The following is a 14879-nucleotide window of genomic DNA, read 5'->3' on the forward strand; positions in this document are numbered from 1 at the left end:
CGCTACCGTAAAAACGCCCCTTCAACCGTTACCATCACAGGTACCCGAGACCCGAAGAGATCCCAGGATTAACAAATACACTTTTTTCCATAAGAACCTTTCTTATAAGAACGCCCATCCTTAGAAAAGTTTACGTGCTAAGCTAAAAGTAAGCAATTACCATAATTGAAGTGGCCCAGCCTCAACAGCTGAAATTTAGACGTCCTTTAAGCGCATAAATATTTATAATCTCTTGTGCGCATAAAAAGCGGCAATTACAAGAATAATACTATCAAGAAGCCTTCGAAAGCTGCTATAAATAGCTTATTTTAAGTGTTTTATAAATTCTAAGTGACTCGAGGTCACCGGCCATAGAGGGCATCAATATATTTATTTTTGGTCAACCTGTGAAAGTTTTCAAAATGGGAGACACGTTTCGAACAACATATCCAAGAAAACAAAATAGAAAGGAGTCTCTGATTCGCTAAAATTCCGAGTCTATAAATTCAGCGCTTTATTTTATCATGTTTCGACGGTCGGCTTACTCTTGCTTGCGCGGGATAGTGTGATATTTTAAAGCGATGCGAGGGGTGCTTTCTATTGGATCAATTTTGGCACCATTTATTAAATAAAACATTTAAAATCCCGAGAACTCTGCGTCTAACTCTTGATAACTCGAAATCTATTGACTCGAAGTACTGTTTCCCTGAAATATTATTATTTGTATCTTACCCTTAATTAATCGGACTCCCGATAGGTGAAATATTTTTTTTTATTTATTTCCATTGTATGTTCGAGGTATCGAGATTGAACTGTCAAAATCATTTGACTATTATCTCAGAGAACCAATCAGGACTGAGTTTCTTACGAAGTTTTGTATCGGCCTACATCCCGACGGGAGAGAGAGAGATCGCATCCAAGTGGGATTTCCAAATGTATACGCAGACTTTTCTTCATTATGGCTTCGTCCAAAGGCCCAGGGACCGAAATAAAGCAGCAATTTGTGACCAAGGAAGGAGTCTACAGGTTAATGCCGCTTTCAGAATATTCTCGACCCAACAAAATGCCGTACACAGTTCAACAATGTCACCCTGTTCGCGTCTCGTTTGTATCTGTAAAGGAGCAAACCGGTTGCAATGACCGCATCGTTTTCAACGTCGGTAGAGAACTTTATTTCTACATTTATAAAGGAGTACGAAAGGTAAGCAAATAAAGTAACAGTATTTGTTATCACTGGTTATTATGAAACGTGAATTCGGGTTGCAGGGAGTTTTGAACAAGACCACTTTTCTATGTTACTTCCTGCAAGAGCACCTTGGTAGGAGTGGGGCAACTGAAGTTTTGCAACTGATTTGATTATGTTCTTGCCTTCAAAGCATTCAGTTGTATTGTGAGAATTCAAAGTTTCAAACTATTTGTCGATCGAACATACCATGGAGTAAGAAATTAATAAAATCGATTCACGCGATGCATGCAAAGCTAATTTTCCGAGGCCGATTTCGAATATTCCTTGTTTAAAAGCATATAAATGTCGTCTCCCCCATTTAGTGGAGAGAACTTACGAATCTACGTCTAAATTGCTTGTTTATTTCCTCTATTTGTATCGCATCCGAACTCTGTTTATTCTACCCATAAAAAGCCATTTAGAGGTCTGTCCAAATAGTTCAGTTTGAAGATCTGTAAATTCACAGCTTTCGGAAGATGCTATTTGCGGCATAATGATTTACTTGGCTTTTCAGTTTCCCAAATCGAACAAGTCAGCGCTGAAATTATTTCACACCAGGATAAAGAATGAATCAATGACTAGACAGCTTAATTTACCCCGATAAGGAGCTTAAAACTATTGCTTTTTGGATTATTTGATTCATGACTGTTTTCCCTGTCAGCATTCTGTTTTGGCCCCAGGTGAAAGTGTGTATTACATGTATGTGTATACTAAATAACGGGAGGTCTAATAAAACTGGTTGATGATAAAGGCATTTTTTATTTCCTATGCGATAAGGAATTTTCTCTCTTTACCTCTTCTTTTCGTATGATTCATTGCAGGTGAATCATATTTTCCAATATTTTCTTCTAATTTCTTGATGACCAGTTTTAAAATCATCTCAAGCAATATTCTATACATGATATGATATTGCCCTACAGGCCAAGATGTATTAGATGTAAGTCTGCTATAGTATCTACCAGGTAAACTGTCCTATTTTCTGATCAAAGTTAACAAGATGCTATAACAACCACTATTTCAATGGTAGTCTAATGTCTAATAAAATATTGGTGTCTGTTATAGCCAGCTGCTCAGTGGAAATAGAGAAATAAATCAACATAAGGTTTAAGTGGAAATTGCACTAGACTCTAAAGACAGGCTCTTTTGTATCCTGACTTTAATAGAGCCAACTCATGTAGTACATACTATTAAAAGGGAAATGGAGAGAAATTCATCATAAATTTCGCATCGAAAACGTTTCCTTTCAGGCTGCTGACTTAACCAAGCCTCTTGACAAACGGATCTACAAGGGTACCATCCCTACATGCCATGACTTTAACTTATTGACAAGAAGTGCCGAGAGTTTAGAGCTCCTTATTGGCTTCTCAGCGGGCCAAGTGCAACTGCTTGACCCCATTCGACAAGAAGTCAATAAGCTCTTTAATGAGGAAGTGAGTTTTTTTATTGTTTATTTATACTTACCATTTATATTCATGTATAATATGTCATAATATGCCATTGATGACAACTTAGTCATATAATATGCCTCTAATAACGATTCCCTAGTGAAAAATCTAGACCCTGTGTGATGGGTTGACTGGGATACCTGAGGGATTGCATTGTACATTTGCGACTTTATGTTGTGACAACACAAAGTTTTTCTACCATAAAAAACATTTGATTATAATAAAATCATATGTAAAATTGTGAATACCATATTACAAATCTGATTGAGCAAGAAACGCAAGAAACACCAGCTTTCCAGGCATTGAAGGGAACTCCATAAAGTTAGTTTGGGAAAAACATTGCTTTGACTGCCCTCAATGCCTATTTGTTTTTTGTCTATTTGTTGTTGGTCTTACCACCAAAATGAGTCATTCATTGTTTATGGTGTTTATTATTTAAGCGCAAAGTAAAAAACAAGACATCTTTATGCTATCATATTGTTTAGACAAATATATTTGGTGTCAAATGGGAGGGCTATAAGCAATATCAGGATTAAGTATATACTTGGCAGGGACTTCATAAGAATGCGCGCTCTGATTGGCTCGCTATCTCGGAATAATGGACAGTATTCACCACATAAACTCAGAATAATGAGTCGATTTGTTAAATTACCATAAAAAAAACTTGCTTTTTGCACCCGAAATTATTGAGCTTCACATTAAAACGGCATTTTTGCTAGAATTGATTTATTGTCCTTTACGGAAAATCGGCTTCAAACTCCCAGTGTTTTGACAATTTCCTGCCTTAAATGATTTTGCGCACGACAAATTCCAAGTTTGCTTATATTTTATTTGCGATAAACAAATGCAGCACACCCTCATTTTATACGAAGGAAAACAACAAGTTACTAAAAGTTTAGGCCTTCATAATGTATCCACAATCTAGAGAAGTATTTTAGAGAATGTACCTTATCGTCTGTGGAGGACTCAACGCGAAAGAAATGATTTTCTACGATCAAATTTGTTAAAATGAAGAGTCAAACGGGACCCAAACGGGTATTAGTCTACAAAATAATGTTGGTCAAAATTCGTGTATTGTCTTTATTGGATGTTCTGTATTATGTGGTGGTTAGAAGCATTGTGTGGAAAAAAACAGAACAGATTTGGTGCCCTTAATGTTCAGAGCAAGCAAAATCTTCAAAAAGATACAAACATCAACAACTCTCAGAAGCGATACCTCGTTTCGCACGACCATTAAGGGAAACAAAGTTTGAAATTTGATAAAATAATTACAGCAAAATGTGTCTTGTTCAGTCCCCGCCAAGTATATACTAAAACAATTATTCTCCTCAGGCTCAGCGAATAGTGGTGGATTGTCCCCTCAATGCTTCGTGTCTCTGGGACTATCCACCGCTTTTCACTTCACCTTTGGCGAATAATTGTTAAATATTTCATTGGTAGCAGTCTAGTCTCATACTATATTTATTATGCTATCTTTTCTGGGGTGTATATGGCATAGGCTAACACGAGAGAACAAATCCAAACAGAGATGGAACCATAATAGAATTTAGGGGCCCTTAGGGACACTATAACGATGGGGGTACTGTAGGGGCACTATCGTGGTGGGGGCACCATTCATGGGGTATAGAAGGACAGTAGGGTCAATATTCTGATGGTGACGCTAGGGGCATTATCCCTATGGGGGTACTATAGGGGCATTATCCCTATGGGGGTACTATAGGGGCATTATCCCTATGGGGGTACTATAGGGGCATTATCTCTATGGGGGTACTATAGGGGCATTATCCCTATGGGGTACTATAGGGGCATTATCCCTATGGGGGTACTATAGGGGCATTATCCCTATGGGGGTACTATAGGGGCATTATCCCTATGGGGGTACTATAGGGGCACTATCCAGATGAGGGTACTATAGGGGCATTATCCCTATGGGGATACTATAGGGGCATTATCCCTATGGGGGTACTATAGGGGCACTATCCAGATGGGCACACTATCCTGGTGTGGACACAATTGTGTCGGGAGTACTATAACTAGAATTAGACAATTTATTCATTGCTGTAGTTAAATACAGGTCTGTTATTTAAGACAAACACTGTTGATCCTTTTTTCATTTAAACTTAGCATAAAATGACATCAAAGTTTACAACTTCATGTGTTGAATGATAGCATAAGTAAAAGCTGTAACAACTGATCCGCATGTTACCAATATTTAATGTCTGAGACTTGCCTTTTGCTTTTCTCTGCAGAGAATTGTAGATAAATCCAAAGTGACTTGTCTGCATTGGATTCCAGGATCAGAACACTTATTCCTTGTTGCTCATGAGAGTAGTAATATGTATGTTTATAATAAGGAACATCCGCCAGGCTCCATGCCCTTGTCGTACTCCGCAATGAAACAGGGTCCTGGGTACTCCATCCACAGTGTCAAATCCAAAACAGTAAGGAACCCTGTCTGTAAATGGAATGTAGGGGAAGGTGGCATCAATGAATTCTCCTTTTCTCCAGACTGCAAACACATAGCCCTGGTCACACAAGATGGATACCTTAGAGTGTTTGATTTTGATGCACAAACTCTTTATGGAGTTATGAAGAGCTACTTTGGTGGGCTAACCTGCGTGTGTTGGAGTCCAGATGGAAAATATGTTGTCACAGGTGGTGAGGATGATTTGATCACTGTTTGGTCTTTTCATGAACTCAGGGTCATAGCTCGCGGCCAAGGCCATCAATCATGGATCAGTGTTGTTGCCTTTGATCCCTACACAACAAGTGTTTGCATAGGAGGTCGCATGGATGACAGTGACGAAGAAGAGGTGGAGCAGAATGGGGTTCCTGTGTCAGCTCCAAGCCAGGACGTCAAAGGGCTGATATCGTATAGGATTGGATCTGTAGGACAGGATACCATGCTCATGCTATGGGATTTGGGTGATGATGTGTTGAGGCCACAGAGGCCTCGCAACCGCAGTATAAGGACACATACTTTAACAAGCTCACAACATTTGAATTCAAACTCTATTTGTAATGGACCTTCTTCTAGTTGGGAGAGCAGCACCCCGAATCACAACTCAAACGCTGTGGCACCCGCAACAAATATCACGAAGAATTTAACGCAAGTGCACAGTTTGTCTAAATCTGTTGAACTTTTAGTCAACACAAGAAACTGTAGCCCAGGGACCAGTATTTGCCCCAGTATGGACGAGGCCCCCATGTTAGAACCACTAGTGGCCAAAAAGATAGCTCATGAACGTCTTACTTCAATAGTTTTTCGAGAGGACTGCATTGTGACAGCCTGTCAGGAGGGATTTGTCCGTACATGGGCACGACCAGGTAAAGTGGTAAGTCTGGCAAGGACTACCCTGGGGGCAGAGAGTTCCTTTACCCTGAAAGTTTGTCTATCGTGCAGATTTTCATGAGCTTGGAAATATAGCACTAAAACTGCTTCCATAATTTTAATGTGAAATTGTTAAAACAGAAGCACAAATAATCAAAGTCTTCTGCTTTTACTTCAATCCTTTCTCCTGCCTACAAAGAGATGGTAAATGTTTATTAAATAAATTATTTGAATGTCGCATAAAGGACTCTCTGTGGCAGGGTAGTGCTGTGCACAGTGTGTGATTCTAATGATCTGATACCAAGTCTTAACTTGCACTGCTGAAGACTGGTTAATTGTATGCATAACAGATGTTTGAATCATATTCTGCTTGCAAGCCAGCAACACTTAAAATTAAAGTCTATTTATATTCACACATGCAAGGGCGTTGAGAACAGAGGTTTTTTTTGGTAAATTGATTTAGAAATGACAAACAGCCTTCTGAATTGGTCGAATTTTGCAACGAGCTCTCTGTGTTTACATAGATACCCGGTCAAGTTACTTTGCGTAATCCGAGCTACTACCCCGTGGTGCGCGAACAGTCCCCGACGAGCTAGCCGAAATGTGCCCGACCTAAGAATAATAACGGGGCATGCAGATAACTCAGAATCCATTGTTCTCCAATCTGCGGCTGTCAAAATCTGATGTGTTAAACGGCCACGATCTGTGAACAAGCGCCATTAGCATAACTAATCTTACTTTGTGATACATTACCTTTTACATATTTCCTGATCTTCACAAATTTGAGCAGCGTCCATCGTTTATTAAAACCATCGTTCGTTAAAAGATTAAATTTGAAAATCCGTGGATTTGCTCAAATCACTTGTAAGCACCTCTTCAAATGTGCTATGACGACCAAGGCGATCAGCGAACCATCTGTCATTATTTGCATCATTCGACCATGCCAACATGTTCACGCATCACTTCAAATGTGCTATGACCACCAAGGCGATCAACGAACCATCTGTCATTATTTGCATCATTGGACCATGCCAACATGTTCACGCATCACTTCAAATGTGCTATGACGACCAAGGCGACCAACGAACCATCTGTCATTATTTGCATCATTGGACCATGCCAACATGTTCACGCATCACAGTAACTAGGGCTTAAGAACAATGGATTTTGAGTTATCTGCATGCCCCATTATTTTTCTTAGGTCGGGCACGTTTCGTATATCGTGTCGGGGACTGTTCGCACAACACGGGGGTAGTAGCTCGGATTACGCAAAGTAACTTGACCGGGTATCTACGTAAACACGGAGAGCGCATTGCAAAATTCGACCAAATCAGAGGGGAGTTTCGTTGTTTGTCATTTCTAAATCAATTTACCAAAAAACCTCTGTTCCCAACGCCCTTGCATATGTACCTTTTGCTTTCATTTTTGAGTCAAGATTTTTTTTTTGCTGATACTTGAGCTTTTTAACAGTCATGGTGTCTGCTAGACTGACAACCAACAAGATCATTTCCTTTTTTGGTGCCTAGTGCTTTGGGCGCTTTCTGATTGGTTGGCGGCCTATATTCTGTGGTCAAAAAAACTGTCAAAAAAGGACAAAGTTCATATGTGACTAAAAACTAAATGTTAAAAATCTTTGCATTTGTCTTATAATATACAACATATATAACACACATTTGTTTTATATACGATGAAAAAATAAATTGTCATCAATGACAAGGAAGCTCAAAGAAAACCAAAGCACTGATGATATTCAATAATTTAAAATGAAAGTACCAATGTCTCTATATAACCACAAAGTTCTGTCTTTCATGTATGTATATTTTTCTACTGTTTTTAAGGTTAGCCTTTTTTCAGCGCTTATCCCTTGCTACACACCTGCTTCAGACCAACAACACACAGTTGTGTCCTGGCCAATGCCATACTATTTCCTTGCAATGCAAGTCCTTTTTCTGAGTTGTGATTGTGTTTTCCTCAGGGTGTACAGTTCTCAGCAACAGTCGTGTGATGGAACATGAAGACACAGCGTACCATGAAGTGGAGAATCACCATTATAGATAGCATGAAGCACAGGTAGTATGCTAGCCAACTCTCATTTGGTGTTATCTGGAAATGTATGTGAACATTTGGAATGATGTGACCCTCAAGAGGATGTGGGAACTATAGTTCAAATAAAAATAGGTTTTCATCGCAATATGAGAGCCAGCTAGTAGAATAGGTAATTTTAAGAAGGAACTTTGCTCTTTTATCGGGCCTCTTTTATATTGTACTGGTCAAATGTTTAACCCCTCAAAATTTGTATAGTTATATGTTCCATTTACATGGCAACTTTGCTAGCTTAATGAAAAAAAAAGACTGCTTGCTGTATGAGACCTCTGTAAACAGTAAAAAATTCACAAGATCTATGTAAATACTGTTTTCTGTACAAATTTTGAGTGTTCAGCAATTCAAGTGGCATAATTTAAAAGAAGCCTGATATCACATTTCACTCTGAGGGATATGGTATGGTAAATTTGAGGATTCAGAGACTTTGAGAATTCATGATAGATTGGTTTTCATTAACCTGTGAAACTAATTGTGATAGTCAAATTGTAAAAGTCAGGAAACATAAAAGAGAGCAATAGAATTAGAGCCCAATAAAGTGTAATGTGCTAAAGTATAGTTCACAGGTTAATGAAAATTACTCACTCGACCCTGCCAAAAAGTAGTATTCAGACTGGATTTTTTTAGATTTCAATGTTCTTGTTCATTTTCTTCGCAGTTCACACCACTTTGATTTATCACAGCATAATCCGTACCTCCCTTTCTTAAGAAGCAGGCAATATTATTTTTAAAATCCTATTTGCTAACCAAATTACACTAATAACACTTATTTGTTGCTAATTATGACAGCTTGGTAGAGCTCGAAAAATCAATGAGATCTCTAGACCCAATCCTGCCTGAAAAAAATGCAACTAGGTAATTTGAAATTTCTAAAAAAAGGATGGAATGAAAGTACAATTTATAAGTGTTTAAAAAAACCCACAATAATTATACCTCTGCTCAGTTGGCCCAACACAAGCAAGAAACAATTCCAATGGCAATCTTTGGTACAGTAAGCTCTCGTGATATACCCACATTGCTAAGGACATGTTGACACCTACCTTTGAAATACAGTCGTTTGACAAAAGGTTGTCGTCAACCGGCTTTGTGGCTGTGTGACAAGCCTGTGAGCATGGGTAAAAACCACTGAAGTGCCCAGCTGCATTTATTAGCCACTGCTACCACAATCCAATTCTTGGATAGATCAAATAGTGTTGGGTACAGTATACGCTGGAGTTGTAAGTTTATGTATCGTTTTACACAGTTTGGATAGATCAAATTGTGTTGGGTACAGTATACGCTGGAGTTGTAAATTTATGTATCATTTTACACAGTTTGGATAGATCAAATTGAGTTGGGTACAGTATACGCTGGAGTTGTAAATTTATGTATCATTTTACACAGTTTTCGTCAGGGGAGGGTGGGGTGAATTTGCTGTCATTTTTTGGAGGTTGCACCATACTACAATTGTGTCATCCCCAGGGTTGTAAAAATGTTGTTTTGTATGAAACTGGATGGAGTTAGCCCTCTTTGAGAAAAGGGTATGAATATTTAAGAGTCAGAATAAAATTTAACTGTTACTTTACATAAAGATTCTTTTGATACTGTTTTGTATCTCATAGGGGGAGGGGGCATTTCTTGGGGGTCAATTGTTTTCCACTAATTGTCACAGAGCTTCTGTCATAAATTCCTTCCTTGGACTGGACTCCATTTGCGTAACTACTATTCATCGCGTTTTCAGTGTCTATCCTTACATCTTGACAGGATGCTTTTTTTAGAGCTGCGTCACTTTGGAGGGTATTTTTTTTGCATGTAAATCCCAGCAATTCAAACAAAAGGGTGTTAGTAAATTCATTTAACAAAATGACTTGAAAAGGCTCTGTGTTAGGGGAAGGTTCCATGGTAGAAACTTTACTTTTTGTGTTTTATTTATTCTTAATAGGAATTGGATGTTCTAAATCATGTTAATACAAAATTAACCAAAAAATAATCCAAATCTGTAGGCTCTCTTTCCAGCCATTGCTTGGCCTCACTGCAGGCTCACAGAAATATGCTGGAAATTGTATGCCTTTATATAATCTCTATTCTTGAAATAACATTCTAGCTTTCTAAGTGTCATTTTACTGAACACTGTTCTTGGTTTAATAATCATTTTCTTTCAATTATCTTTGTCTGGTACCACCAAGCGCCCCATAAACAGGACAGCTCCAGTATCGTTGTGGCGGATCAAAAAGAGGAATGGATGGTTGGCATAAAAAACAGGGTTCATTGGCATTGACATAAGCATAATCCACACCCCTGTAGCAGCAGCTGCAATGGTCCCTTCTTCATTCACCTCCACAAATGCCTTATGCACAACTTCTGAGACGACCAGAGGTGCTGCACTGATTCCAGATAGGTCAGCCTTCCCAGGTGAAAACAAATCACTTGCACCCATTCCCTTAAGGGTTTCGCCAAGTGAGAACTCTTGTGTAAGTGTGAACTTTGGTAGGGTGACCTCCACTTCTTCTGGATGAGAATTCCTTAGGCTTGTCATCACTTCTTGTAAGGTTTCCTTATTCAATGATGACTCCAGTTTGCCTAGGCCATCTACCTCATTGGGTAATAACACAACCATGGACAGCTTCTCCCCTGCGTAAGGCAACTCAACTATCTGACATCCTAAGGTACTACTCTCCAAGTACCTGAACTCACTGGACTGATACAAAAACTGGACCTGAATTTCTTGGGATGGGGTGGTCTTGAATTTCCCTGATTGCGTTGCATTGCGATTGAAATGTTTCATCCACGAACCCTTAAAGTAGACAGCATTTACCAAGCAGAGAATGGTATCTTTGTTGAACATACCTTCAGGGATCAGATTTTTAATCTTGTCTTTTGTCTTTTGCTCTACCCATCTGTTCACAGTGTCTCTTGCGCCGTTCGAATTCTTCACATAGTCGACCAAAGCCATCTCAGCTGAGAACGACTCCTTGCTAGCTTTTTTAAATTCTTCTAAAATCTCAAACCCCATTTGCGCAAACAGTCGATTGGCCATAAGGATCTGGTTTCCATCGGAGTTGCTTGCGTTCAGGGCTTGAAGAAAATCATGAAACTTTTCCGGGACATCTGTGGGAAAGTGAAATGTTTTCGTCATTTGCGTGGCGGTGTTCCCTCGTGCTCCGAGGTACGTCATGGCAAGGGCGACAACGATGCTTGCCGGGGAGTAAAACAGATTAGTTTGGCCACCTTGAGCGGTAAGAACTCTGTGAAGATCAAGTGCAAATGCATTGGTAGAAAGACCAGCGGGTGATTGCGCCATGTCATAGGATTATCAACTTCGACCAGGCGTTCCTAAACTTGTCTAGTACGCCTGGTCATTTTTTCTAACACAGGAAGCCCGTGGCCATCGCTAGCCGAATCGTGGATAATGTAAATACAGTGTAGGTTATGCATGTAGAGAGGTTTATTTGTTTATATTCACTTGCATACTTATAGTTTTTTCGAATATTTCTCAGAAGCATTTTTTAAAATGATATTTTTACTTATTTTCTGTGGAGAGGTACTGGCACTGGAAAGCCTACGCATGCGCAATGTCAAGATGATAGCAATGGTATGTGCGAGGGGGACCAACATGGCGGCTGTGGACGCTTCCTTTGCGAAGCTTGACAAAGAACGTCTTATAGAGCTCTCCTTTCTCCCCGACGGCGCAAGAACGTTCCGCGGTGACAAAAATGGATTATTACTATTTCTCAATGCGCTAAGAAAAGAGGGAGAATCGGGTTTTTGTGATGTGAATTTGGAAGTTGAAGGTCAGGTATTTGCCGCTCATAGATGTGTTCTTGCTGCCAATAGTCAGTTTTTCTACACTATGTTCACCAGTGGAATGCGTGACTCCAATGATTCTCGTATCAAACTTTGCTCTCTGACAAGTGGGGCATTATCGTCGATCTTGGACTTTTTCTACACGAGAGAAATCAATATAAGTCGGGATAATGTGGTGGACATATTGGAAGCTGCTAGTTTTCTGTTGCTTACGCCAGTAAAAAGTGCTTGCGCGCAAATAATTCTGTCGGCTCTGCGTATCAATAACTGCATATCCACTAGGCGAGTAGCTGACAAATATGCTCTAGAAGAACTCAAAATCAAGGCGGATTCTTTTATCAAGAAAAACTTCCAACAAGTCAGATCAGAGGAGGAGTTTCTGGATCTAAGTATTGGAGAATTGTGTGAGTTGATTTCAAGTGACGACCTCAATGTCGAGACAGAGGAGGAAGTATTTGAGGCTGTTTTAAAATGGGTGAAGCATGAGTCTCAGAACAGAGCAATGCATCTTCCAACGGCTCTACCATGCTTGCGATTTGGATCATTATCTAGTGACTTTGTTGAGAGACAGATTGAGGGTGAGTCATTGCTGCAGCAGTGCACATTCTGTCAAAACTTCATCAAAATGTACCAGAGGCGTCAGAGGGCGACAAGGGCGAAGAAAGGTGGAATGAGCCAGGAAGAGCGACCATCTGCCAAAGTTCACAACGTCATGGTGGGTGTCGGCAGAGGCAACTTACGCACATCTTTTTGCTACGACACTGATAGTGACACTATGTACCAGCTGTCTGAGCCTTACTCTCCGTCATTTGTACTGGGAGTGGCAGTGCTAGGTAGAGAAGTGTACTGTGTCTGCCGTAATAGGCATAACTGGGACATTGGTGCATCAATGCTGTTGCGATACCCATTGGACCAATCAAATAAGAGCTTCTTTTCCTGGACTGACATGGCAAGCTGTGACCAGCTAGCAACTGCTTGTAATGACCAGACTAATTTAGTTGCCATGGAAGGGCAGTTGTATATAGTTGGTGGGTGTAATGGCGGAGCTTCTGGCCGTGTTCAGTGTTACAATCCTGGGAACAACGTATGGACAACTGTTGCTTCTTGTCTAACCCCACGCTGCCAAGTGGGTGCTGTAGCATTTAACTCCCATCTTTACATCATTGGAGGAACTACAGAGCACCTCAGTCAACCTGTAAATCTAGTTGAGCGATACAACCCAGCAGCCGACTCATGGACGCTTGTTTGCCCAATGAAAAGCAAGCGAAGGGCTCCACAAGTTATTGCTACTAGTACGTCCATATTTGCTGTTGGTGGTGCAACCCAACCAGGACACGATACCGTCACATGTGAGGTGTACAAACCAGCATTTGATCAATGGATCATCATCGCACCCTTGCCGCAAGGTAAGGACACACCCAAGCTAGTGAATGTCCTCAGAGACGAAGTGTACACAGTAAGGAGGAGTAATATCTGGAAGTATGAAGTCAAGAAGAATGCCTGGAAAAAGTCCAGCAAACTGAAGTCCTTAAGGTCTGGCTTTGATGACTTCCACCTGACCAACCTCCAGTTACCGAAGTTCTGCTTCCAGCACAGATCAAAGAGTAACTCCAGGATCCTGGCCAACTATGACAGGAGTATTTATGATTGTACCAGTGATGAGGAGGACGATGAGGATTCCCTCATGGACTATGGTCCGCCATGGTTTCTGTGGGGTGATGACTCAAGTGGGAGTGACTGGTAGCTGAATAAGTGATAATCGCCAAGCACTTGGCATCACAAAGGGACACCTCGTGGTATCATCATCATTTAATGTTACCTTCACACTAAGATTTATGCCATCTTTAAATAAACATTTATATTGAAAGGCTGGGATTTGATTATTAGGTGCTGACCTTTTTTGTGGTAATCAAAGCAATTTGCTAGTAAAAGGAATAGAATACTGGGTTTGATAATCTGTTAGGGTGATTGTGTGACTTATTCCCACAAATTCCTCCAAACATTCCCATCACCGTTCACACAAGACCCTGGCCCAGTTCTGCTATCATTTATGCAATGGGGAATATGCAGGGAGTTCTCCCATATTTTAAATGAAGATGCTGGAAATCTTTGTCCTGTGAAAATTATAGACTCCAGGAGCTACAAGAAAAGTTGGTCTTGATCCATAAGTGTTATGTTTCACCAGCACTTTGGACACCATTGAATGGTCAATTGTTATAGTTTTACCTATTATTTGAGGGTTGTACATTATTGAAAAGTTCTGATAAGATTTGATTGAACAAGTAAGCAGAGACAGGACATTGTGTTTGGGATTTGCAAACTCTTATTTCAAAGCTTATGTGGTTAAGCTGGTTCTTTTTACTGAAAGGTTGAGGTCCAACTATTTTACAGTTATTAAAAGTATTTGAATCTTTTAAAAAAGTATGGTTGTTATCCATGTGGTGCCAAGTGCTACCTGAGTGTGTGCCCACAGCCTCTGCTCCAATCAAGGCAAGGGGCGCTGGCTTCCCCCAGATGGGTGGTATGGGGAAACAGGCTTTTTTCACACATGTAACTGGTGATTTTCACTTCTGAGTTTTTTTTTTCTTTATGGAAGTCAATTTGCAGTCATGATTGTCCATAGATGGCCAACCCACGGGAGGGCTGAAAGCATCAGGTATTCAGATCTTGTCTAGCAGAACATTCTAACAAGTGTTTTTTGGAGACATGTACTTCCCCAGGATAACACCCCCTGTACTTCCCCCAGGATAACACCCCTGTACTTCCCCCAGGATAACACCCCTGTACTTCCCCCTGGATAACACCCCTGTACTTCCCCCAGGATAACACCCCCTGTACTTCCCCCAGGATAACACCCCTGTACTTCCCCCAGGATAACACCCCCTGTACTTCCCCCAGGATAACACCCCTGTACTTGCCCTAGGATAATACCCCTGTACTTCCCCCAGGATAACACCCCTGTACTTCCCCAAGGATAACACCCCTGTACCTTCCCTCAGGATAACACCCCTGTACT

The 14879-nt window shown here is 40.4% G+C and overlaps 3 protein-coding genes across 4 annotated transcripts; 2 read left to right on the top strand and 1 right to left on the bottom strand.

Moving 5' to 3' along the window:
• Positions 1–848: 848 nt before the first annotated feature.
• Positions 849–9644, top strand: LOC5511947 (WD repeat-containing protein 20). Of its 2 annotated transcripts, none has more exons than XM_001632254.3 (4): positions 849–1180; positions 2452–2634; positions 4899–5984; positions 7956–9644. In XM_001632254.3, exons 1-4 carry the CDS (start codon positions 938–940, stop codon positions 7983–7985), a joined length of 1542 nt encoding a protein of 513 aa, XP_001632304.2. In that variant the 5' UTR covers positions 849–937; the 3' UTR covers positions 7986–9644. The 2 variants fall into 2 exon arrangements, with proteins under 2 accessions (XP_001632304.2, XP_032237179.1); XM_032381288.2 differs by having other exon boundaries at positions 850–1180; positions 4899–5976.
• A 325-nt stretch (positions 9645–9969) lies between these two features.
• On the bottom strand, positions 9970–11362 carry LOC5511948 (leukocyte elastase inhibitor). The gene has a single exon (XM_001632301.3). The coding sequence runs from the start codon at positions 11358–11360 to the stop codon at positions 10218–10220; it is 1143 nt and encodes a 380-aa protein (XP_001632351.3). The 5' UTR covers positions 11361–11362; the 3' UTR covers positions 9970–10217.
• A 269-nt stretch (positions 11363–11631) lies between these two features.
• Positions 11632–14284, top strand: LOC5511949 (kelch-like protein 3). The gene has a single exon (XM_032381287.2). The coding sequence runs from the start codon at positions 11640–11642 to the stop codon at positions 13605–13607; it is 1968 nt and encodes a 655-aa protein (XP_032237178.2). The 5' UTR covers positions 11632–11639; the 3' UTR covers positions 13608–14284.
• Positions 14285–14879: the final 595 nt, after the last annotated feature.

The sequence above is a fragment of the Nematostella vectensis genome, chromosome 7 (genome assembly GCF_932526225.1).
Source record: "Nematostella vectensis chromosome 7, jaNemVect1.1, whole genome shotgun sequence".
In the NCBI taxonomy this organism is placed as follows: Eukaryota; Metazoa; Cnidaria; class Anthozoa; order Actiniaria; family Edwardsiidae; genus Nematostella; species Nematostella vectensis.

Excerpts from the sequence above, each read along its gene's own strand:
- LOC5511947 (XM_032381288.2), top strand. The coding sequence starts at position 938 with ATGGCTTCGTCCAAAGGCCCAGGGACCGAAATAAAGCAGCAATTTGTG. Across the intron at positions 1,181-2,451 it reads TTTATAAAGGAGTACGAAAG|GCTGCTGACTTAACCAAGCC; the intron begins GTAAGCAAATAA and ends GTTTCCTTTCAG. Across the intron at positions 2,635-4,898 it reads ATAAGCTCTTTAATGAGGAA|AGAATTGTAGATAAATCCAA; the intron begins GTGAGTTTTTTT and ends TTTTCTCTGCAG.
- LOC5511948 (XM_001632301.3), bottom strand. The coding sequence starts at position 11,360 with ATGGCGCAATCACCCGCTGGTCTTTCTACCAATGCATTTGCACTTGAT.
- LOC5511949 (XM_032381287.2), top strand. The coding sequence starts at position 11,640 with ATGATAGCAATGGTATGTGCGAGGGGGACCAACATGGCGGCTGTGGAC.